General features: G+C 32.1%; 2 protein-coding genes across 4 annotated transcripts; one reads left to right on the plus strand and one right to left on the minus strand.

The window, feature by feature from the left end:
- The first annotated feature begins 1,370 nt into the window (after nt 1-1,370).
- LOC102624828 (protein NUCLEAR FUSION DEFECTIVE 4) lies at nt 1,371-3,699 on the plus strand. Its single transcript, XM_006468080.4, has 2 exons — nt 1,371-2,652; nt 3,125-3,699. The coding sequence occupies exons 1-2, from the start codon at nt 1,454-1,456 to the stop codon at nt 3,549-3,551; spliced, it is 1,626 nt and encodes a 541-aa protein (XP_006468143.1). The 5' UTR covers nt 1,371-1,453; the 3' UTR covers nt 3,552-3,699.
- Nucleotides 3,700-17,477: 13,778 nt separating this feature from the next.
- LOC102625111 (putative tRNA pseudouridine synthase) lies at nt 17,478-23,693 on the minus strand. 3 transcript variants are annotated; one of them, XM_052431514.1, is made up of 8 exons: nt 23,259-23,693; nt 23,126-23,161; nt 22,060-22,172; nt 21,808-21,956; nt 21,218-21,362; nt 18,672-19,142; nt 18,116-18,559; nt 17,478-17,936 (listed from the first exon to the last, which is right to left on the minus strand). In XM_052431514.1, the coding sequence occupies exons 1-7, from the start codon at nt 23,533-23,535 to the stop codon at nt 18,131-18,133; spliced, it is 1,620 nt and encodes a 539-aa protein (XP_052287474.1). In that variant the 5' UTR covers nt 23,536-23,693; the 3' UTR covers nt 17,478-17,936; nt 18,116-18,130. The 3 variants fall into 3 exon arrangements, with proteins under 3 accessions (XP_052287474.1, XP_052287475.1, XP_006468147.1); XM_052431515.1 differs by having other exon boundaries at nt 17,478-17,987; XM_006468084.4 differs by having other exon boundaries at nt 17,478-18,559.
- Nucleotides 23,694-27,506: the final 3,813 nt, after the last annotated feature.

Here is a 27,506-nt window from a genome sequence, read left to right on the forward strand (position 1 = left end):
ATTTTATTATTATAAGATTGTTGTAACATTCCCTCTTTTTGGATTCTCGATACGTGTTTTTTTTTTAATTATTATAAAATCATAAATATACATATGACAAGAATCAACGAGTATTTGACTTATTTTTGTTTATATTATGCATTAATTTGTGATAATTCATAAGCTTTTAATTAATAAGCACGAACTGGTTGGGATTTGGTGATGCATTATATTATGCATTAATGCATGCATGCAGTTGATCAAAACATTAATGCTGTCAAGGTAAAGGGTGGTGGTCGACATAAAACCACATTTTATGCGCACAGCCACATTAATTAATTTTTTTTTTTTTTGTCTTAACCATGAGGTATTCTGAGAATGGCCCCAACTGTAAGAGACACTTTTAAGTCCGTACCACAACCCAAACTAGAAGTTCCCGCTCAAACCGAGAGGCACATGTTCTCCCAACACATGCGACTTCTCTGCGACTCAAACTAGAAGTCCCCGCTCAAACCGGGAGGCACATGTTCTCCCAACACATGCGACTTCTCTGCGACTCGAACTAGGGAACCAGTCAAGCCACTTAAGGGGACTCCATTGCTAGTGGAACCAACACTTTATTGGTAGCCACATTAATTAATATGTCAATTTTTAAACATAAAATTTTATTTAATTCCCCAATTTTTTTTTGTTTTGTTTTTTTTTTCCTTTCTCTTGAGAAAACAGAACAGAACTTGTGGTATGTGTCATTGTCCATGGCCAACGTTTCTGACTCTCTTTCACACAACTCTACTTCTTCCCTTTCAATTCACTAAACACATGCACATAACTATCGAGATCCAATTTATATCTAACGACGAGATCTCAACAATTCGTAGAGCCGTAACAACTTTTCACATTTTCACCTCTTAGGATCTGGGTTAATTATTTAATTAGTCTTCAAATCGAGAATATTTAATAGATTTAAAGAAACATACAACGGGGATATTATGGATAATTGACTCAAACCCTGGAGATCATGATAGTATTTAGCTTAATAGAACTTATTTAAATCACTCTCTTAATATTTTGAGAAAGTTTTACATAATATGTATGGCCACGTATATTTGATTCTTACCATATGTACTTGTTAGCCAATCAAGTCAGAATTTACATTTGATTGGAAAGAATCTATTATATATATAGAGAGAGAATAATAATCTCCTATGAGACAGTACTCATCTAACTGTGAGCGACACTGTCACGTAGTCTTGTCTAATAAGTCCACGATCTTAATATTGTTTTCAAACTACATATGAACACACAAGAACTTCCCCACAAGCTCGTAAATAAAGAAAATAAATTAATTCACTATTTTTTTTAAAATTTTTTAAAGTCCTTTATAAGAGACGCCCTGGCAAACAGAATTGATTAAGCCCAACGGCCAAGACAAGGCAGTAGTGCATGTACACACTGTAAAATTCTCTTGGCCATTATGCCTCTAAACAGCAACATTCTTCAATGGCTTAGCCTTGTGGGGGCGATATGGCTTCAATCCATAAACGGAACCAACTCCAACTTCCCTGCTTACTCCTCTCAACTCAAGCAACTCCTCTCCCTCTCCCAGCTCCAACTCAACAACCTCGCCTTCGCTTCCGACGCCGGGAAACTCTTCGGTTGGATCTCCGGCGTCGCCTCCGTCTACTTGCCCCTCTGGCTTGTCCTCCTCATCGGTTCCACTCTCGGCTTGATCGGCTACGGCTTGCAATACCTCTTCCTAACGCACACCATTTCCCATCTCTCTTATGCCCATATTTTTTTGCTCACTGTTTTAGCCGGCAACAGCATCTGTTGGATCAACACCGTCTGTTACGTAGTCACTATTAAAAATTTCCCATTTGATCGCCAAGTCGCCGTGGGGATCACGTCTAGTTACCTGGGGTTGAGTGCAAAACTTTACACTAGTGCTGTTAACGCTATAGAAACTTCATCGCCAAACAAAAGGGCTAAACTGTATCTCCTTTTCAACTCTATATTCCCTTTACTAGCTTGCGTTGTTACATCACCGGTTGTGAGAGAGATTGGTGATCATGTACAAGAATCATCATCGTCATCTAGAAGAAGAACGAGAGGTGGGTTTGTTTTCATGTTTGTTGTAACAATAGTCACCGGATGCTACGCCGTCTTGGGAAGCTTGGACTTGTCCAAGTTGAAGACTCTACTGCCACCGGTTAAGAATTTGATTGGTATTGTCATTTGCTTATTAGCACCACTAGTGATTCCATTAGGGGAGAAAATTAGATGTTTTGTTGAGGATAAAAGGTTGATAAATAGAGTTAAAAGGGTGCATAATTCGACCAGTATTGAGGAAGTTTCATCAAGATTGGAGAATGGGGTGGCGACGAAAGAAGAGGTGGATCATCAACTGAGAGATGATGATAGTGATGGGATTTATCATGGGTTGGGTGCAAAGGAAGAAATTGGAGCCATGCTGATGCTACAAAGAGTTGATTTTTGGTTGTATTTTTTTGTTTATTTCTCTGGTGCAACACTTGGCCTCGTGTTCTTGAACAACTTGGGACAAATCGCTGAGTCCCGTGGCTGCTCCGGAACTTCTTCTCTTGTCTCCTTATCCTCTTCATTTGGTTTCTTCGGCCGCCTCATCCCGTCGCTTTTCGGTTACTTTTTCTCAAGGTAAATTAATCAACTTATATCTCTTTTATCTCCCTATTTTTCATAGGCAAAACAGCCGCGACGCCCTGTGGTTTGATTAAGTGATTTGAAAAACACTCTATTGTTATAAAAACAAATGGTTATACAGTCTTAAGTTTTAATTTCTTTAAGATTTAAAAAAAAAATCACACTGACACATGTTAAAATTTGTTCAAAAAAGAGATCCGAATGATCATATGTAGAAACAAGAGGGTATCTATATCCATATCCCTATATAAACCACCACGAAGTGACTAATGAATGTACTTTTCCATTCTTTTCTCATTAGGATTTTTCTTTTGCTTTTTTTTTTTTAATTTATTTAGTGGTCTAATCAAATGGTTGCATCTACTACCGAGAGGTGTTTAATGGGAAAAAAAAAAGCATGTACATGAATATCCATTTGACTTTTGCGCAAGCAAACTTTTAATTTATCTTTTATCTTTTTTTACAGGAGTAAGCACATGATTCCAAGTCCAGCTTCAATAGGAGCATTAATGGCACCAATGGCAGGAGCTTTTATGCTACTTCTCAACGAAACCAACGTAGCTCTGTACACAAGCACTGCCATTATAGGTGTATGCAGCGGAGCAATTACTTCGATATCGGTGGCCACAACAACCGAGCTGTTTGGGACCAAGAATTTCAGCGTGAATCACAACATTGTTGTTGCAAATATTCCAATTGGGTCCTTTCTTTTTGGGTATTTAGCAGCACTTGTTTATCACAAAGAAGGCCATAATGCACACAATGGCAAATGCATGGGAATGGCTTGCTACAGAAGCACTTTTATTTTATGGGGTTCTTTTTGTCTTTTTGGTACATTTCTAGCTTTGATATTATACGCTCGTACACGAAAATTCTATTCACAAAGACATTAAGCCAAAAAAAATACAAAATACAAAATGAATAGAGTCTCGTATATAGAGATTACTTTTTATCACGTTTATGGCACTAAATTAAATATGTAAATGTATTATTGTATGAGAATGTACATGTCAGCAGTGATGTGATTAAGAGGGCAGCAAATACTTGATGTGATTTTGATTATGGAAGTGCCGTGTGGCTCGTGGCTTGTGGCTCGTGGCTTAATAACTAACAACCACAAATTGAGTATCTCTGTGTGGTATATATATGGGATCACGCGAAGCAAATTTGTACTCTTTGATTCTCGAATCTGATAATAAGTGTGTCCTTTTAAGTTATATTTAATATAACTTACAATTATATAAAATATTCATTACTCCATCCGATTCTATTATTTTATTACTCTTTTTTTTACTGAAACTCTAGTTACAAATTGTAATAAATGAAATTTAAGAAAGTCTAATTTTATATAAATCTTCAAGATCTGAACTCTGTTAAAATTTAAAAAATTATTAAATTATAACAGTATAATAATATAATACTATTAAATCATATATTTTAATATATATTTCAATATCCTAGATCTTATTAGTGACACACACACATATGCAAAGTAGACAGTACTCTTGATTCTTGAATACGATGATAATTGTGTGTGAAGAGGGGGGGGGGGGGGGGAGGTCACTGTCATACTTCAATCTTATTAAAGACGAGAAGGAGGGCGATATGATTTTGATGTTGAGTTCACACATCTGACGTCATGATATGCTCATGATGACTAATGTTGTGTCAAATGGGTATTGCACATGTAGTAGGAAAAATTTATATCACATTTTTTTTAAGTATGTTAAACACGTGTTGTTACTAAATTACATTAAATATTACAATTAATATTTATAATTATACTACATAATTGGAACTCTCGTTATACATTGACCCACTAAAATATTTACCCAAATTTTTTAAAGAGTGTGGCTATATGGACTCTGAAAATTACTTTGAACACTCATATTTTTATAAAAAAAAATTATTACAAAAATACCCATGATATAAATTACTATTAAGGACACTTTATTATGAGCACATATAATATTATTACTTTGGACACTCATTTAGGGCACTACAATTAATGTTTAATTTTCTTACTATTTTAAATCTTAAGTTTTTTCTTCCAAATATCTTAAATAAATATTTATAAAGGAAACTTAATATGTGAAGATTTTAACTTTAATGAGGTATGTGTGATCCTTTTAATTTTCTAATTTACAGCACAAATAATCTACCTTGTTCTTCCCCTTCCAGATGGTTAGGTAAGTGAATTGATTGCCGTATGAATTTTATGGAGTTGAGTATAACGGGATGTTCAAATATTGAAATTCATATTGAAGTATAATGTTATGGCTAGCATGCGTCTTTGTGTTCAAGTATTGAAATTTAGTTTTGAAGTACAATGTTATGGCTACCAGGTCCTAAATTCAACTATTGAAATTCAATTTTGGAATATAATATTATGGCTAGCATGTGTCTCGTTTGTGGGTCCTAAAACTACACAAAATAGATTCTTAATTTCTAGCGGAAGAGTGTGTTCTTATGTGCATGTGGCGTGTGTATTCTTTTGATGAACAGACAATGATCATTACTTTAAAATATTTTATAATTTGTTATGATGAACGGCCGTAGTATTTACAATTCATCTTACGATTTACTTTAAAATAAATTATGTGGCGTCTATATTCTTTTACAATTTACTTTAAAATATTTTACAATTTACTATGAAATATTCAGTTGATGAACAGGCGTCTGTATACTATAATTCGTGGAGGACATGGCTTCAACTCAAATTTTCAATGTTAATTCAGAATGCGTAATGGATTATACTAATGAATTCATCAATCATAAGGTGAGTCTCATTTTACAATTCATATGTCTAATGTTCATTTGTTAATATTTATTTATTTATTTTATATGTAGATATTTAAAAGTAAGGAAGAGTTAATTCATTGGACTCGTGAAGTTGGGAGGAAAAATGGTTTTGTAATCGTGATCAAGAGATCTAATTCTGGTAATGGTGCTCAAAAACCAAGGATCACCTTTTGTTGTGAGAGAAGTGGACAATATAGAAACACGAGAACAAATGAAGAGAATAAAAAAGAAAAGCAACCAAGGACTACTGGCACTAAGAGATGTGGATGTCCCTTTACATTAAATGGTAATAAGTTGGACACTGATGATGATTAGGTATTAAAAGTAGTATATGGAGTACATAATCATCCAGCTACTAAGCATCTTGAGGGGCATTCTTATGCAGGAAGATTGTCAAAAGAAGAGACTTTGTTGTTAATTGATATGTCCACGAGTATGGTGCGTCCAAAAGATATTTTATTGACATTGAAAAAGAAAAGTCCCAACAATGTCTCAACAATAAAGAATATTTATAATGCACGTCAAAGGTATAAGGTAGCAGAGATGGGTGGGAGATCACAAATAAGTTATTAAGTAAGTTATCTGAACACAAATATATTGAGTGGCATAGAAGCTTTGATAATACTAATATTGTCAAAGACTTATTTTGGGCGCATCCTGTCAGTATAGACTTGTTGCATGCATATCCATGTGTCTTGTTGATGGATTGCACTTACAAGTGTAATATATATAATATTCCCCTACTGCAAATTGTGGAAGTGAAATCTACTGAGATGACATTTCCTGGTGCTTTAGCTTATCTTGAATTTGAGCGAGAAGACAACTACACATGGGCATTGACTAGATTAAAAAGTATATTGGATGATAGTGCTATGCCTAGAGTCATTCTTAGTGATAGAGACTTAGCTTTAATTAATGCCATTGAAAGAGTATTTCCCAATGCAAAACATTTGTTATGTAGATGGCATATAAAAAAAAATGTAATTGCAAAGTGCAAGAAATTGTTCGTAACAAAAGAGATATGGGAGAAGTTTATGATGAGTTGGAATGTATTGGTATTTTCTTCCAGTGAGGTGAATTTATTACTCGCCTCAATGCTCTACAGCAAGATTTTATATCCTATCCACAAGCAATCGAGTATGTGACATCTACATGGTTGGATAAATATAAGGAAAATTTTGTTTCAGCATGGACAGACAAGATCATGCATTTCGGAAACTTAACAACAAATAGGTATAATTTTATTTTCATGCACCACTTCATAGTTAGCTTATCAATTTAAAATTAATATATATTAATAAATTTTTAATTTTTATTACGAGGGTGGAAAGTGCACATTCGAGACTTAAAAAGGATCTTGGCACGAGTCAAGGTAATTTTGAGACATCTTGGACAAAGATCCATTCTTTATTAGAGTTATTACACACGAACATCAAAGCTTCATTTGAAAAAAGTTTGACAATAGTACAACATCAATTCAAACCTCCTGAATTTAAAGAGCTTCGAGGCTTTATTTCTATAGCTGCATTGCAAATGGTGTTAACTGAGTCAAAGCATGTTAATTCCATTGGTATTGATGTGTCTGCGTGTGGTTGTACAATTCGCAGTACACATCGTTTACCTTGTGCTCATGAGATTGCAGAATATAAAAGGGAAAGTTAACATATACCTTTAGAATATATTGATTCACATTGGAAGAAACTTGACTTGATTCGTAATCATAATAAGAGAAAGGCAGAGGTGAGTTACCGACCGATATTTTACTTGATTGCCAAACGCTTTAATGAGAATGATGATGATACGAAGTTATATATTCTACAAAAGTTGACAGAAATTGCTAATCCTTAGTCTACATCTCTTATAGAACCAGAAGCTAAGAAAAATACACGTGGTTGACCAAATTCAAAAGCTAATGCATCGACCCGTCGTGACCCATCTTCTTTTGAGATTGTTTTATTTGGAAAAGAAATTTGTTCGCCTACAATTGTATTCATGAGACCTATAGTGAAAGTTAATGGAAATAAGCAACCAAAGCAAAAGGTATTATTTTAATTGTATTAGAATTATTATATATATTAGCAAAAGGTATTGTTTTAATTGTATTAGAATTATATATACACACACGCACATACACTTATTTTTTAACTATAGTTTGTATTTTCACATTTTTTTTCCTCACATTTGTTGCTAGGTGTATAAAAAAAAAATCGCTCAAGTCAAATCCATTTGTTAATGAATTTCCAATTGCATTACAATCATACATTCATCATATTAAAGATGCCGCACCTGATGGTAATTGTGGGTTTAGAGCGATAGCCGACTTAATGGGTTTTGGTGAGAATGGATGGTTACAAGTGAGGAAAGATATGCTAAATGAGTTGCATTTGCATATGGAGCATTATAGCCATTTATATGGGACATATGAGAGAGTCAATAAATTAATTCATGCAATATCATATTTTGAGAACTGTCCAGGATCTGACAAATGGATGGCAATGCCTGACATGGGACATCTTATTGCATCAGCCTACAACATTGTGGTATTCCACTTATCGATGAAGCAATGCCTTACCTTCCTTCCTCTTAGGTCTAACCCAATACCTACAGATTTTCATAAAGAGATTGCTATTGGTTTTGTAAATAACAATCATTTTGTAGAGGTATTTTTTTAATATTTTTTTATTTTTGTGTTGAATTTAATAAACAATTCTACTAATTGAAATTAATCAAACATATGTAGGTGTTCTTGTTACCAGGCCATCCCATCCCCCCTGTAGCAATCAATTGGCAAAGATTTCACAGTTTTTGTGCCAAAGGATGGGAGACGATATATAATCATCGCATACAACATTTCAAGGAAATAATTGGTGGCGACGTAGCTACAAAAGAAGTAATAATAGATGTTGACAGCAATTATCAATAGATAATTCTTTTTGGATGATTAATTCTTTTTTGTATGACTATGATTTGGCCAAAGGATATATTGTTTAATTGATTTATTTGTTTGAGTGTATATAGCATTTTCATGAGTGTGTAGAGTAATTAAGATGATTAATTTAAAAAGGATTAAGTGAGGGCTTTTTTGGCATTTTAAAGAGTGTACAAAGTATAATTTATTTTCTTAAAATTAATAGATGAGTGTACATAGTAATAGAGTGTTCAAAGTAATTTTTAGAGTGCATATAGCCCCGCCTTTCTTTAAACCCTCTCTAATATTTGAGGGGTGCCTACTTCACTCACATTTCGTAAGGGGGAGATTGTCTCCACTCAATTGGTGAACAATTGAGAAAGAACTGAAACTAATCTCCATAATGTTCTTATGGAAGCTCGAACCCGTGCACTCACTATTATAAGTGCAAGGCTTCTCCCATTGGACCAAAAGCCAATTGATTATCACATTTTTAAATTAAATGAGTAAACGAAAACTGTAAATTCTAATTTGTACAATTTTTGAGTATATAATGTGATTAATTGAATAAGTCACATGCTCTATATGCTTTATTTTTCATTATTTATATCTTTATTCAACTAATCTTTTCTTATACCATGACAATTTGTGTAAAATAGTAATTAATTGCTATCAATATTTTATTTAATTTAAAAAATTAAAGTGTTTTACAAAACAATTGAGACACGTTTTGATGATCAATTGACAACATTTTGGTAATCAATTTATCATTCTTGTATATTTTGAAGGATAAAGTACATCTCATCCTAGGGATGACAAAAATCCCCACGGGTACGGGTACCCTCGGGAATTTTTCCCATTCGGAGAGGGTATGAAGATAATCTCATACCCAATTTCTTATTTGGGGAGGGGACGGGGATGAGGTGGAATCTCCATCTCCTACCCATTTTCCCATTTTATTTTTAATTTTATTTTTATTTTTTAAAATTACTAGTAAATAAATAATAAATTTTGAATTATAAAATTATAAATGTTGGTAAAAATAACAAATATCAAAATATTTATATTATAACAAATATTAAACTTTTAAGACTAATTAACTAATTAAAGTTCTAAATTTTTATTTAGGACATTAAAAAGATCGGGTAGATTCTATTAGCCTAAAAATTTGTTTTAATTTTAATATTCATTAAATATTTTAAACTTAAATCTATTTTTTTATTTATTTTTAGATGTTATAATTGCCCACAACGAATCACAATTTTAATATCTAATCTAATCTAATTTAATATTTGCTCTTGATTTACTTCGACTTAATTATTGTACTGTAAAGGGAATAGTCCACATTTATAAAGTGCCCACACCACCATTGAAAAAGTTAATTTTGAATCTAAATTTGATTTTATTTGTAACAATTTTGTATTAGAATATTAATTTGTTCATGATAGTTTGTAAAAGAAGTTTGTATCCTTTGCATGTTGCATTACTTACTAATTTAATGTATGTGACTTTTGTAATGGATATTAATGTAAAATATATTTCAAACTTTAATTTTATTTGAGTTTTTTATTTTAATATGATTAACTTAAAATCGAAAATAAAAAAATATATTAGTTATTCGGGGATCGGGGATCCTCGGGAATCCTCGAGGATCCCCTGTTATTATTCGGGGAGGGGATGAAGATTCTCTGAAGTAATTCTGACGGAAACGGAGAGGAGACGGGGACATACGCAAAATATTGAGGATGAGTACGAAGAGATTGGTCCCCTCCCCTCTCCTCCCCATTGCCATCCCTATCTCATCCTAAAAATTCAATCTTGATAAATAATTAACCCTTTATCTTTTAAAAAAATGGACAATCAAAGTGATTCTCGGTAAATTAATTTTTATTTAAAGATTCGAGCATTACTTTCCTCATAATGATTAAACCAAATTAAGTGGCTTGGGTAGACTTTTTATACGTTAGCTTTGAGCCTCACGAACCATCGGCTTAGGTACAGGCTTTTTTTTGGTTGATTCCCAGTCAAGAACAATCTTATATGCTCTGTTTGTGTGAAAGTGTGTACCATGTCATTTTTATTGATGTAAATGGAAGGATTTAGGCAGTCTAATTATTGGTACACCTAGCGATATGATATAAAACTATGTATGCCGATAGAATAAATGTAACGAATAGACTGCACTTTAACTATTCAATAAAAAGTATCCACTTATTAAGTTCAGTTTTTAATCATTTTTTTTTAATTATAAAGAGATTGTCAAATTAATATATATCTTTTACGCTTTTACTGTTTTCATAATGATCAATAACTTTTTATAATAGTATAATTTTACAATATTATCTTTATTTTTAAATATATTTTATTCATATTTATTATAAATTAAATAAATCATATAAATAGAAATTTAAATAAAAAATTTTAATGCTAAAAATAAGCAATATATATGTTACAGTGTGAATAAAAAATTAACAACAAAATATTTTCTTATATTTTTATTATTTTTTAACTATTTTTTATAATAATAAATATTTTATATTTTTTAAATAAATTATCAAATAAATGACTCATTTACTCCTCTCTTTTTTTAAAATTTTGATGTTAAGAAAATATTTGAATATTATGTAAATAGTGTGAGAATAAATAATATATATTAATTTCAATAAATGATGAAGTAACAATCTCTCTTTCCTACTATATATTGATAAGACGTAGTAGTGATCCTTGCTATGTATTGAATTTGATTAACATTTTAGAATAAAATCGTGGTCTTCATTATGACAAGCACTCATTACATTTGTGTTTAAAAGAGTAATGAATCCAAGGAGGCAAAAATATCGCCATAGGGTAACACTTCGTTATCATGAAATAAAATATATCAATATCATAATGTCAAATCAATCTATTGGCAACTAAGTGTGCGAAATCCTTCCTTTGGTGTGATATGCAGATAAAATATTTTAACTCTTTTTTTATTTTTTGGTTCTTCCGTGATGTTGAAGTTTGTACATAAATTAAAATTATTTAATTTACGTGTTAAAAATTGTATTTCTCTTTAATAGCGTGTTTGACCAAATACGAGATTAAAAATTTTCAAAAACTCACAATTCTACATTATAGGAAAGTGTTAATATATATCCTCACTTTTTTTTTAAAGGAAAGTTCAGGAAATTCTCTGTGGTAAGGTGTGGGTGCGATGGTTATAACATCGAAATAAATAAATTAATTTTCTTATGAAATCAATGATTAATGGATTTGATCATGCTCATAAGCAAAACTGGTCTTTACCCTAAAGCACAACTAAGATGTAGAAAATTAATTGGAGAAATTAATTGGGCAAAACGGAATATAATAATTCATTATTAAGGTAGGTGATTCAAAAATTTGACATTTAATCATTCTAATTATACAAATGATTAGTTAACTTAAAATATGTATATACATATTACAATTAAAATTTAATTAAATTGAAATACACTTGCTGATAATCATTAATGTTCGGCCTGATCACGACAAATTTAGATCTAATACTATGTTGAACTGTGCTCAATTTATAATAATCTTTTGCCACATGTGCATATATAGTAATATATGGTTAAAGTTAATTAATTTAATATTTTTATTAAAAAACAATCAATTGTATCTTTTTTAAAAGTTAAAAAAAAGATCCGCTCAATATTGAATCCAAATCTAATCACAAAACCATATCTCAATTATTTCAATTCAAAGTATTAGATTATTTAACATTTGCCATATACGGTCACTCCAGCCTTATTAATGCTCTCTTCATGTATTTGAAAATTTTGAGAAAATTTGATCCTAATTAATCCTCTCTTTTTTTTTAAAAGAAAAGAATTATTAACGTTTTAATGGAAACTTCGTGCAAATTAACAATTATTGAAGCACAGTCCAAATGTTTGAGTTCATTGTAAGTCAAATTAGACTCACTTTTTGTCACTTACGTGTCAAATCTATTTAAGTGATATAGTTAAGGAGATGGTTATCAAAGCCATGACCTAAACTTCATGCGAGCAAACAAATATCAATCCAGTCATTCGGTTAACCCCTCATGAGTAACTAACTGTTATTTTATTTTTGTGAACATTTCTGCTTTATAATTTTTCTATAAGATAGATGTAGGGGTAGGCGCGATTCGGTTCGGTTCGGTTCGATTTTTTACTAAATTTTTCATAATCGTTCGATTACGATTATTTTAAAATCATAATCGCGATTAATCAAATTACCGAAATAATCAAATACTCGATTAATTGAAATAATTCGATTCGATTCGATTATTTCGATTATGGGCCTATTTTGGGCTTTTTAAAATTGAAATAATTTGATCTCAAAGGTATTTTTCTTTTTTTCCCATCATCAACCTCCACCTCTTACACTTCCTCCTCATCATAATTTTCCATTCTACACAAACACATGCAATAACATTAATCAGCCTTTTTTTTCCCCAATCCAACAATCCCAACTCGCTTACCTCCCAGCTGAAATTGGCAATCACCAATCATAAACTTCAATTTCAAAAGCAGTAATACACATCAGCACCTCATTCATAATATTAATCATAACCTTTACATCTTGTTTTCTCATAGTCAAGAAAAGAGGAAAAATAGAAAAACGAAAAGAAACATAGCAAAAATTTAAAAGCAAAAGGTAGCATCCATGAGATCCCAATCATAACTAGTACATTATGAATTCCAAAAGAGGATAATTGATTATGCATATATTTTCTCATCACAGTCCTGTTCGGCAAACAAAAATAGATAGATTGGATTCCCTTCCAATTTGATATATTGATGCTTTGATATGATACCATTTAACTCAGTTTTCATTTTTCAAATTACATAAGATTTAATAATAGTCGTAGTTATTCACTTATTCTTTTCAAAAAAACCAAAATTTACAAGTTTTTGCGAAAGGGAAAAAAAAAATAGATCTCCTGCTAAAAGATACTAATATTCAGTTGACGCTATCGAAGCTTGTACCAACGTCCTGAAGCTTGTACCAAGTGTATACCAAGAAGCATACCCAATTTAGTTGTTTTTAATGCATAAGAAGCAGTATTAATAACTTTCTAGTCAAACCTAGTACGAATTCAAAACCACATTCGTTTTCCAACACTTGCTCCCACCAAGTCAAACCCAGTACGAATTCATGTCTAATTACCTTTTCACGCCAGCAGTAGCTCAAGTTCTCTGCAAAAACAGCTCAAGCTCAAGTAGCTCAATCTACCAGCAGCAGCTCACAACAGCAGTCAGATGGCAGCAGGGGAGCACCGTGACGGCAACAACAGTTGATAGTAGGTGACAGCGGTAGGTGACAGTGGCAGCGGGGACGAGAGTCGGCGATGAGCAGCGGTAGCAAATCAGATTCGTGAAGGATGAGCAGCAGCAGCAGCAGCGGGGACGAGATTCCAGCGGTGAAGGGGCTGCGGCTTTGGTTTTCGGCTGAAGAGTGAAGTCTGTGAAGATCAGAAGATGAGAAGAATCAAGAATGTGTTAAATTAGGGATTGTGTAAAATTCAATTTGCGTTCGGTACTTCAGTTTTTTCCTGTGGTCGGTTCAGTTTTTTGGTTTAAAAAAAAAAAGGGAAAATCGAACCGACTGATTTTACTATTTATGTTAAATTATTATTTTGATTTTTTGGATGTAAAAAAACTCTAAAAAAACCAAACAAACGGTTCGGTTTGATTTTTTATTAATCAGCTTTTTTTGCCCACCCCTAAATAGATGGATGGTGAGCAAAGTCCAAGTGAATATTCAACCCATATATTTTTTTAAAATAAAAAATATTATTTGAACATTAATAAAATAATAAAATAACATAAACAACAACACTGTAGTATCATTTTGTATGTTATAATATTACTGTTACATGAAAAATATTCATATTTTTATTTTTATGTTATTTTATTATGGTGATCTTCCTAAATTTAAATTTTATTAATTAATAAAATAAAACTTCCTTTTGAGCACATTTCTCTTTTACATTTTCACGAGGAAAAAAAAAGTTCAACAATTTCTATCCGACCGCATCCCATGACGTGTAAGAATTTGAACCAAAAATGTGGTTTAAAAAAATAATGTGACACGGCACTATGATTATTTTCTAACCTTCCATTCTAGCTACATCGATTTTGTGGGACTTTTCTTGAGCCCACACAACAAATGAACGGCGGAGAATTGTTAATGCTACTACTATCGTTAAACCTCAATATTTATTGGAGGCTTTGCTGTAAAATTATGAATTTTTTAGTGTCTTATGTAGCTATATCTACCCCTTTATAAACTTTTCAAGATTCTCCCTTAATCAGATTGTGTATTGAGTAAAAATTCTAAGTCTTACGTAGTAGTTAATTAAAAAAAATCAAATCTTACTTATATATTATCATTAAAAAATACATAATAAAAAATTATTAAAAATTTAGCAGAGCACAAATGCCGAGAGAATTGTATTCTTTTATAAACAACAATTGTTTGTTGATTTATTATTAATTGATCATAAAAGAAAAGAAAAGAAAAGAAAGACGGGAAGGAGTACGATGATGCCACATAGACATACTACCGAATTAATAATAGTTGATTAACAAAATTATTACCTTAAATGGAATTTATTTTAGCAGCTTAATTAATGCCTTGTTAGGAACGATAGATGAAAAATTAAATTCGGTCAACACAGACGCGCGTCCTTGATACATATGCTAATAAGCTTTTGTCATCCTAAATTTTGAACTTTTTTTAATTTTTTTATTAAAAAAAGAGAATCCTATTATTGTTTTAATTTATAATATATTATTTTTCAAAAAAAAAAAAAACAAACAAGCTTAAAAGATTAAAGAAATGAACAAGTAGATAGTGTCATATTGAGGCCACATTCAAAAATTGCATGAGCGATTCTCTACCACATAGATAAAAAAAAAATAGTAGCTTACAATTAATTAATTGTACCTTTAATCTGGACATTGAACCTTTCAAGAGGGTATATTGATTGTTGATGGGTCCATTAAATGAATGAGTTCCATGTTGCATCTCTATCTGGGATTGCTAGCTATCTAGGTGAAGGTTACCAAATTAATTTTTGATCGTCTTCCATACGTAGCAAATAGATTTTGATGGCTAATTAATTGTGGGTCCCCTAAATGGGGTTGAAGTTGGGAAATAAGAATACGCTTGAGATTGAGGTTGGACAGCTGTACAATATCAAAATCTTTGGTAAACACTAACTGATGTATCTTATAAGTTATATTGATATGATTTTTTATTTGTATAATGAAAAATCTATTATATCTTTAATAATTTTATCAAAATTATTATTTAAAAATTATATTTACTACATATTATTAATTTTTATTTGATAATTATAGTTTTTTTTTTCACAGCAAGTGTAACTTGAAAGTTACACCACTTTAATCACAAACGAGACCTAAATTAAGGTAATCTATGAATACATTTACTGTATATAATAACAACTTTGTTTAACATTAACTATACGATATATAATTTTTTAAGACTTTAATAAAATCTAAGATCTTAAATTAGATAAGTACTCCATATATATATATATATATATATATATGAGTCTTGCTTCCGCAGTAGTGATCTAGGCATTCTCAAATGTTTGCCATCTTGTGTCCAGGATCGCAACAAAACACGTGACATCTTTTCCATCCAGGAATAATGGTTGTAATCCTATCCCATGCCTTACGTCGAATGGTTTGACTTCAATTGGCCTTGTGTACTTGTGGTTGTAGAAGCCTTCTCCACTTGTTGAACTGGTCTTATTTATAGCCGTAGACTCTTTTGTTTCCCTTGGATTTCTCTATCAACAGTGCTCCCCAATAATGGTCACTAGCATCTGTTTGTAAGATGAGCTGTCCATTGTCAGGTATCTTCAATGGCGGAAGTGACTGACACTTTTGTTTTAGTTCCATCACACCTTCTATCTTATGGCCTGCGCTTGGCAATAGGCCAATTCAAGCTTGAGCTTGGTCAAGATCTAGCCTAACACTGACTCACACACACACACACACACACACACACACACACACACACACACACACATACATGGGCTACTTCTATCTTATCAGAGCGCTCACTAATACCTTCTATCTTATGGCCTGCGCTTGGCAATAGGCCAATTCAAGCTTGAGCTTGGTCAAGATCTAGCCTAACACTGACTAAAATGAAGCACCTTGTTCTTTAAAAAGCTCGACCCTTCAAACTAAGGGTCATGTTTGGGAGCTGATGATAATTTTTTTTTACATTTTTTTAATGTTTAGATTCTTTTTTAGAATAAGACTCTAATGCTTCATTTTTCTTATTAATAATTTTGTATTATTATTGTTCCATTTTTACAATAAATTTGGTTGCAAAGAATTTAATAAATTATTTTTTATTTAGCTTTGACAACAATACTACATGCAACAATATAATCAAATTAACAAATTAAATAAATTAAATATAAAATACTAAATTAATACATAATAGAGGTAACTGTTAGTAGATTTTGAGTTGTGATCACACGTGTCGTGAAAGTATTTTAAGTGTTTCATTCTTCTAATTTTAAAAGTTAATTTAAATGTAATCAGAGTGTAATCGATTGACCCGAATGTAATCAAACTTGATCCTTAAGCCTTGACTCAACTCTTGACCCCTTAAATTCAGATTAATTGAGCTAAGGACTGGGGTCAATTCTTTTTGCCAACCTACCATAACCTATAAATAAACATTTCAAAATTGATTTTCATCAGGACAGTGAAGTAGCGTGGACAAATTTTATTTACCAAAAATAATTTCAGCTTTTTACTTGAGCATTTTCATTTAATTTTTGTGTCTAATGCACTCATTTAACGCAATTTTATTGATGAAAAATGAAATCTTTGTCCTAACGGTTTGTAATTTATTCAAAGTCTATGGGGCACAAATAAAAAATTTTACCATAAGGCAAATAAAAAATTCACTTGAAATTATAAAAACAATGTTGTTAAAAAAATTATACTCGGTGTAGACACCATAATACAATTACACCATCGAACTACTAATGAAGAATAGTTACACCTTGTGTCTGTAAATGCAACAACAATTAATAAGATTAAAAAATAGGAACACATGCTCGATTTGCACATTTCAATATAATTAATTCTCTCCCTAACTGGAACTCACTTATGAAGGATAATCTCGATAAATTTTTAATCATAAATATCAGTAGAATTCTAATTATAAAATATCAACGTATAAAAATTAAAAGGAAAAAAAAAACTCCCTTTCGAACGTTTTCTCGGCCTCCAGATTCTGTTAGATTTTCTGCCCTTAATTAATTAGAACTTAAGAAATAATAATAACTGTACAAATGCCATCAAGCTTATTAAGATTACAACAACATTCTTAACTAACCATCAATCATCAGCTAAACCCATATTGCATGAATCACACGAAGCACAGGTAGCAAAAATGGCACTGTTGTGGCAACTCCAAGTCGAATTAGCAGATGTACCGTGCTGTCAATTATCAATGACTAAATGAAAGAAGAAGTTAGCTCACCAAATTTTGCCCCAGTCTGCGAGCAACAAGTGAGGGAGCAACTTATTACACGAAATAGGGGTTTCGCCTAATTCAACAATAGTCAGAACATAGAGCTGTAAACTGCTATTCAATTCATTTTTTGCATGTGTTGGTCAAAGAAGAAAAATCAGAGGTAATCAAACAAAATAAAAGCCAATTGAGGGAGCAACTTACCAGTTTTTCATTGAGTTATACAGTTATGGCTGATTCAACAATGGTTTTACCTTCAAACCTTTTTTCCTTCCACAACTGCCAAGCGTTTCGGACTTCATCCAGCTGCTCATTTGGAATGCTTGTGAACTTCTCCAAATTCTCAATCCATTCCGTCCATGGAGATTTTGTTGCATCCAAGAATTTTGAAACTTCAGGAAGCATCACAGATGTGTAGAACTCATCAACCATCTTCAGGATTTCCTCTGATTCAACCATTGTCTGCATTTCCGGTCTGGTCACACCAGGCCTTGTTCTCACAGAAAAACTGTTTGCCCTCAAAAACAAAACTTCAGATGGAGCCAAGGGTAGGACAATGCGAGAGTGCTTTGCCAGAGATAATGTCAGAATATCTCTTGGGAGTAACTTGCGCTTCACTGCCACAGCAGTCCCAACCATTTTGCGGATCTGGTGAGCACTTATACATCAGCATTAAGGTCAGAGATTAATGGTCAAACGAATAGTTAAAAGTACAGACTATGAAATCATATTTACTAAAGCAATTCTTGAATAAGCTTGCCTGATGCAACATGAAGGATTCTCCCGATATGGAAATTTCAACATAACCAAATCCAAGTGATTTCTCCAGCTTCCCACAAGAACAGCTAAAAATCTTTCGGAAGTGGGATGCACTTAGTTTATCTGCCTCATCAGTTTCATACAACCATCTTGCACGAATGACTGAACTCGAGTTTTGATCTTTCAAACCATTAGCATGCTGATTGCAGCAGTCTTCTTGGTGCACTCCAGACACCATAGAATTTTGATTTGCTTTCTCATCATCTGATGAAATTTCTCCTCCAATCCCTAAATCTTCTTCTCCATCACTTTCTTCAACCTTAGAAAACCCATCTTCTTCTCCCTCACTTTCTTCAACCCTAGAGAACACTGCATCCTTCGATGCTTTTGCTCTTTTTGACACACATCCAGTCTTATGGGGTTTTCTCCTGTACTTGGATCGTTCTGTATAATTATGGAAAGGATGTTCTCCCTATTCAAAGGGTTAACCCCAAACAAAAAAAAAAGAAAAAAGAACAAGCCAGCTTCAGCTGCATGAAACCGATTGTAAAGTTACCACCCAACCCAAAAGCTTTAACAGTGAACCAACTAAAAACATAGCTTTTCATAATTAAAATTTCTATGCTAGGAAGAATTGAATATAAGACAACTTTGCTAACTTAGCTTTAATACCATGTAGAACAAGCTTAGAGTTGAAATGCTTATGCTTCTAAACACAAAAGCAACAAAGAACATGCATAAGTTAGTGAAAGCCAGCATCCTAACAGGGCTTTTAAAGATGGAAATGTGAGAAATCTACTGAATCAACAACAAATACGACACTTATGTTTGGAGCACAAAAGTTATTGTTTATCTCAAAAACTGTGAATAACCAAATGTCCGAATCACGTCAGAAAATCTGAACCTGAAATACCTGCTACAACCACCATTGAAATTCTGTCAACGATATAAAGAAAGATTCCAGAGCGAATTTTGATTCGACGTAATTGGATAATGCTAGGCCTACTGGGATCTTATACGAATCAGTTATGGTAGTCTAAAGTGACTGGCCAAAAAGGTCTTGACTGTTTAGTTCCATGAGCCATTGTTGTCTCTGGTTAACATTTTCGAGAAATCTGTTTCCGCTGTATTAAAACTATATGTAGGCATGAAAGTTATTCTTTGAGCCATGAATGAAACAATTAAAAAAAAGTTCAGCTTTCTAAACTATGTGACTGTAAGATGCAAATCATGCAACGTGTGATGCCAACGGATAAATTAAGACTCTATTTGCGGTTGTGGTTTGGCAGCAAAGCTGCTTTTGATGCAAAGCAGATTTTACCCCACACTCCCACAGCTGTTGATGAAACACCTAAATTAGCCTTAATAATTTATAAAAATAATTACTTTTTATTTATTTTATTATTATTTCTACTTATTATAGAAATAAATTATTAAACACTAAACCCAAAAGCAACAGCTATCACTAGCGTCCACCACAGACCATTGCCACCCACTGGTTGTACATATCCCTTGAAGTTACTGTTGGTACCGTTGAAATCATCATCTCATTTACAAAACGGTATAAACATCATAAGCGATTGATAATCATTCACCGGCAAATGGCGATATAAGCGTTGGTCACCATATAAAGCCACCTTTAACCACAACAATATGTACTACACTGCCCCTACAGATTTAAAAAGTAGATGCTGCTTAGTAGAAGGTGTTGCTTTCTCACTCGCTGTCATCAAACTGCAGCATGATTGGTTGTTTGACTTTGTATCCCCATTTCTCAGCAAACGAGTCCTCAAAGATTGATAATATTCATATCATTGTGGTAAGAGAGAGATAAGGTTCCAACAGTACCAACAATGACTTCAGCAAACATCTGTAACCAACAGCAAGTGGCGAAAACGGCGTCCCACTATGGTCAGTGTTAAAATTTTATTTTTTAGTAATTAATTTAAATTAATTATCTATTTTATAAAAATCAAAATATTAATGCTGAATATTAAAATTAAAGAAGAATATTGTGCATTGTACAAATTATGATATTTAATAAATAATATGAATATTGTGCATAACATAAATTTTTTGATATATAATAAATATAATAATATAAATTGTTTTTGAAGTTGCAAAATTTACCAACTTCAAAAGCTGTGTTTACCAAACACCTATCGACACAACTTGTGCTTTCTTTTCATAGCACCATGAACCTGAATGGAACCTAAGTGACTAAGTGTGATGCCTAAATCATCATCCTTTATATACAACTTATTTGACAACATCCTCTATACCTTAATTAGTAGCCACATTCAGTCCTGAATTCTTTTCAAATCTTCCATTCTACACGTATTCCTACTCATAAATCTCTAACCAATCACAGAAAAAGAAAAAATTGTAATTTTGTCCCACATCAATATGCTCCTATAGCATAGGCTGAGATTCATGATGCCATTTCAAATCTTCAAGAAAGCAACTTAGTCAAGTAGCAGCCAGAAATAATTTAAAAAATTAGAGACGATGAGCAGAAAAAATGAGTAGAAGACTATAATGCCACACCTCGAATTCATTTAATATAGCATTAAAGTCTGATATATGACTATCGATTTCAGCTGCTGTAAGCTGACTATTGATTCCAATGACCTCAGCAGGAAGAAGGTATGAATATTTCCGGAGATTACACTCCCTTCTAGGATCAAAGCTCCTAAAAGGAGATACCACAAAATTGAATATTAGTAACAACAGCTTAGACCAGTGAAATTAGTATTCATAAAAAAATCAGTAGACTTATCAGAAGTCTTTGTTCAGAGAAAAAATGCATAGATGGGTTAAGATCTAAGACCAATCAAAACAACATCGTCCTTTGTCTAACAAACTATTAAAACGTTTTGGATCATTGGAGTTTTCTTTATGGTCTTTTGTTGCATGGGAAAAACTTTTTGTAAGCTTAGAATCATGAAAAAGGAAAATTGTCAATCTGGAACTTATAAAAGGTCAATAATGAAGATAACTAATAACTGAGAAAAAAAAAAAACAAGGGAATAAGGAAGTTTCATGCACATAATTATAACTACATAATCAGAGAAGAAGAAGAAAAGAATTCATTCGGTTTGGAAATCATAAGTAAAACAACAAACTCAAGGTCTCACCTCTGTGAAGGTAAAATGCTGAAAACTTTGATATTTCTTGGAAGATGAGCATTAACGCGTTTAGCAAGATCAATGCCATAGGGGTCATCCTTCCATGCATCTGGAGGAATTTCCATTTTGAGGCATATCATGGTTGCCAAGGAGTGAACCTATATTATTTTGCACAATGATTTGAAACCAAGAACAATAAGAAAATGGTACATTCCAAGGCACATGCAATAAGGGAACATTCCAAATCCAAATGTAACTCACTCCTTTATCTGTTCGGCTACTTCTAGCCCACGCAATTTTCTGCAAATTTCCGTAGTTACTCTCACGGATCCCACCAGCCTTAAAAACTGCAGTTTCCAATTCCCCTTCAATAGCTACATTCCAAAAATGCAATGCTTTAACAAGATCCATCGATGCTAGTGGACCCAAACACATGACATGATCAATGCCTTCAAAAGAAGTTTACTTTCTACCATAACAGTTCACTTAAGAAAACCAGTCTTCAAAACTCAAAATAACTAATTGTATCATCTCATCATTAGAAAATGCAAGAAACCAATGGGATTATAAGATCTGGATCAGTGTTTTTGTCTTTTTGCGCATAAGGACATAGTTTACCCATTTGTTCAAAAAGCTCCCTGCCCCTACTGCAATGACTGAAATCAAAATTCAATATAACAGGAATAATTTGGTCATTTCAGCAATGCTGAGAGACTTTTTGGGTAAAAATCGACATGTATGCCCTTTATCTTGTAAAACACAAGGAATATAAAAAAAAAAAAAAGATACACAAATTTAATTCAGAAATTTACCAATTAAGTGTCTTATATAGAATCATTGTCAAAATTAGCTATATAACAAAATTTCTTACTATAATAGCGACATACAGTCAACTTGAACTAAATTATCCTTAAAACAAACCAACCAAACCCAACCAACTTGCAACTCTCCATTGCCTGCATGAAGTGAGGAACTCTTGCGGACAATGGAAACCATTGCCCGCGTGACATGCGGGTGATGGCTACTATCGCCCGGAGATCATCACCCACCAAAGTTGAATAACTCTTGCCCAGCTCTTGCAGGCGTCGCCCCACACCACACCTTGGGTGATGGCAACCATCGCCTGTGTCAAAAAGATTTGGTTGGATTGTTTTAAGGGCATTTTGGTACAGATTGGCTGTATGTGACTACTATAGTAGAAATTATGTTATATGGCTAGTTTTGATAATGTATTCATGAAAATGACTAGATAAGTAAAATTTTCAATTTAATTAATGCTCGAACATTTTCAAAATCAAATAAAGAGTTAAATATTGAAGAAGCTTACTGGATAACGAATGCTCATCTCGCTGCATTTGCAGACCTGAAATGCAACAATAATAATAATAATAACAACGATAAAAAGAGACCACTTTTATTCAAAATCCAAAATTAAAATAGAAAAGATGAAATTTATTGACCTCTGTAATCGGTGCCAACGTAACCGACGCGCAAGGCGACTTTCTTTTTGCGGACAGGTTCCCATTTGTCGTCGGAGGAGTTTGGAGTGGGACGAGTCAAAGTATGAGAAACGGACGGTGAAGATTTAGATGAAGATGAAGCGGGACAGCGGTAGCAAGATAAAGGTAGGAGATTGACGGCTGAGATTTTATTTGAGAATCCGACGGTGGAAAGTGTTGAAGTTATGCTCCTGGCAGACCACGGAGAGTGCAGGAGTCGAAGTGGGTAGATGGCCATGGAGTTTTAGAACGAGGGCAATTTTGTTAATTTGATTGGATATGTTTTACATACGTATTACGTCTGGATGTTTCTATCGAGTGCCGACTGCCGAGTGCGGGAGCGCGAAAGAGTAAGACTGCCACATGAATAGCCACGGTCGGGTTGGCGCTCGACCCATTTCAGTGAAAAGCTCAACGCAACCCGATTCGAAGTTTAAATTTTAACCGATGCGGTGCCCATTAAAATTTATCATTATGGTAAAAAAGTGATAAAATTTAATAGTTGATGCATCGTTTGTAATATGCCCATCACTATTCAATTTCATTTTCATTGAATCAATTGTATAATTTTCTAAAATATATTAATTGATTTTCTGAAAAAAGAATTTTAGCAATGCTGTTGGACGATAAAATTTTCACAACAAAAACATACCAAGTTCTGTATAATTAACTATCGTAAGATCAAATTTCCAACCTATTTTTTCTCTCTCTCTCTACTTTTCAATTTTATGCTGTCAAAAGAGAGCTCTCTATTGTTTTTTTCTTAGTGGTACTTTCTTATAGTCTTTTCCTTTTTATTTTGTACCTTATTCTGTCCTTTGACTATGTGAAATAGGTATTTTCATGGAGTTAGATCCATGTAGACAACGATTTGTGGTGGCTGTAGTTTTTTATTGTTGTTGTTTGACATTAAGGTTTTTTTTTTTTTTTAAAAAGATTAGAGCTTCCAAGCTTGAAAATGTGGAAAGATAAAACATGTAGATTGGTCACCAATAGAGATCTACTACCTCTATTAGTTGGTAGAGCTAATGCTAGAGGCAAAGTCTCTCAAAGGGCTAAGAAATATTGTTAGTGCTAGTTACTTTAATTTAAGAGTATTATTATAGGTACAAATTCTTGTATATATTTATTTTGTATAAACTGATGTGACATGATATAATTGGTTGAATTAAATATCTTTTGACCCACATGATTTATTTTTATTATTTTATATTTTCATTCAACCAATGAATTAATGTCAAATCAGTTTTTACAAGATAAGTTTGTATAAAAATTTGTGGCTATATCATAACTCTTAATTTAATATATTGTGTGCATGTTTAATGGAGATATTTGTTTTTGGTATTTAATTGCTCAGTTGTTAGTATTTTAACCATTTGTGTATTGCTAATTGCTCAATCTCTAAAATTTTCTTTTCTTATTTCCCTTGTTAAAAGTATGGAAAAGCTATTCAGAGAGCGACTATCCAAGCGGCGGATGGACCTTTCTCAATTTGCTTACTTTTTTGGTTTTGGATATGGAACCGATGTTGTTTGTTGCCAATGAAGAAATTTGATCTACTTTTTTTAAAAGTATAAATTGTGATTTCCCCCCCTTTTAAAGATCATTTAATTGTTTTCTCACAAGAAATTTATAAAAGATTTGTACCTTGCAAAGTGAAAGAGTTTACGAAGATAAAAATTATTTTTACTTTTTAATAATTTTGTACATTGACAAAATTGAAATTATTATAAAGTGATTAATGAGTCTACTGAGATAAAATAAGACAGTCAAATATCACTACTCTTTTTTTTTATTATTATTGAAATTGAATTCTCCGTACGTGCCGCCTACACTTGCTTTGACACCACATGACTCGTATGACAAATGGGGATATGTTGCATCGGCCCAATACAGGATGCTGGGATGTTGGCCATCTTGAGAGTTAACAAACAATAAACATTAATCTATGAGGGGCTATTTTTTTTTTTATTTGAAAATAATTTTACATGATTGTAAAATAGAGCTTCTATCATTTTTGTTTTCAGAAGAAAGAAATTGCAGTAATACAAACTTGTACAACACAACAATAATGATTATATTGACCTTAACTGTTTTTTAAACCTTAATTTTAATGATAACAAACAATATGGTAATGATTCATTAGTTCTTAAAGGTCAAAAGTTATTCATGTGAGATCAAGCTCAAAGAAATTTGTGCTCATCAAGTCAAGGCTCAAATGTGAAGAACACTAAATTAGGTGATGTTTCACTTTCATAGTTCTTGTAAAACTAGTTTGGCTACATTCATGCATGGTTAAGCATTTAAAAGCTTAAGTTAATAATGATCGTGACATTCAAATGTATCTTTTTTTTTTCCATAAGCTATGTTTTCTATATTTGAAGAAAAATGGAAGAAAAATGTTTTATCAAAATGAATTGAGTATATAGATTGATTTGAAAAAGTCTAGAAAAGTTTTGATGTGTGGAAAAGTACGAAAAATTTATGCGATCTTAATGCTATTTCTAAAAATCTAAAAAAGGACCTATATAATAAAGTTTCAAAAGTTTTTAGGTACTTTTGTAATTATTAAAAAGTTTAGGTCAAAATATGAATAATGAGAAAAGCCCAAAGCGGTTAAGTAGTTTGCTTTCTAGAGGCAAATCAGCATGCCGATTTCGTGCTGATTTTGAATTTTATGTTCTTAATTGCTAGTTTTTGCTTAAATTTATATAAACGAATTTTTGTAACTATTAGAATGTGGGTTAAGCACAACAATTTCTCTATTCTCTCAACTATAAAATACTATTGAGTTTTCACTTGCTTTCATTCATAATCATATACAAACTTGCTTTAGATTTGAATATCTACTCTTGTCATGAGTATATTATTTGTAAAATTTATTTCTTTCATATTGAGTGAGTGTTGTGAGGCACTTGAGTGTAAGAGGTGTGGGATATAAACCTCTGATGATTTGTTAAGGTATATTGACATCGTGAAAACAACTGTAATATTTGGAGTCTCATGATATAAGTGTATGTTCTTTTTTACCTTGTCTTTTAATTTACTTGATTGTAATTATTGTTGTTGTTGAGTGGTGGTAAAAAATAATTACTTGATTGTCTTTTATTTACTTGATTGTAAAAAATAATTATTTTTTTATTTCTTTTTATTTAATCGGTAGAATTATGCCACATCCATTTATATAAATAGTTTATTTGAAAAGTTGGTGCATCAATAATACTCTTACTCAATTGTAAGAGCTCACAAACAAAACCATGCATATGTCTAGTACTAGGTACTTTCTCATCTTATTCTTAAAAGTTAAATGATTGAGTACTCTAATGCGTATTGTAAAGAATAATTTTTTTTCAAATATTGAGAAATAAATTTTATTTATTTTATATCTTAAGGGTGCATTTCGGATAGCTGCATTGTCAGAACATAGTTGCTCCACTCAATACAACTACCCTAAGGCACTTTAAATATTTAAATTGGGTCATTATCTAGTCTTGAGGAGGATGGCAATGGATATTTCCTAATCGGGTTTATCATTACCAAACCCACATCCACAAAAAAGTTAAATTATCAATCCCACCCACAACTTGTTGCGAGTTTTTAGTTTTTTTTTTAAAATCTATTAGTTGCGGATTTTAACAATTACTAAATTCACATGTAACCTATAACGAGTTTTGCCTGCACCCTACAGCGGCCATAGTAGCAACATATTTATTTCAAATCATAACACCATATCTAGAATCATAATACCACATCCAAAATATTAAATTTATCTAATTATTTTTATAAAATATACTTTTTCTAATGCATACAAATATGCAATTAAATCTACATAGGTTATGCTTGAGTTTTTTTATTAGATTTGTAGCTAAGTTTAGGTAGATTTTTAGCCAAATCTGACAAATTTAAGACATACTAATTTCGATTAATATGTCATACGTACTATGAAGAGAACGATATGAATCAAGCTAGCAACAAAAATTATGTATTTTTATAATTAAATACTTTTATAATTAAGAAGATTAGGTTAGGTCTCGAGCAACAAATGGCTATTAATAACTTGGTCTATGAATTTTTGTAATTAAATATTTTTTAATGTAATTTTAAACAATAAAATTATCTACGGCAGATGATTTTTAAATGGAAGGACTTAGATAAATTTGTGGGCAAATACTATGTTACAATTAATGTAACATACACACTCAACAACAA

Source organism: Citrus sinensis, chromosome 7, assembly GCF_022201045.2.
Source record: "Citrus sinensis cultivar Valencia sweet orange chromosome 7, DVS_A1.0, whole genome shotgun sequence".
Taxonomy (NCBI): Eukaryota; Viridiplantae; Streptophyta; class Magnoliopsida; order Sapindales; family Rutaceae; genus Citrus; species Citrus sinensis.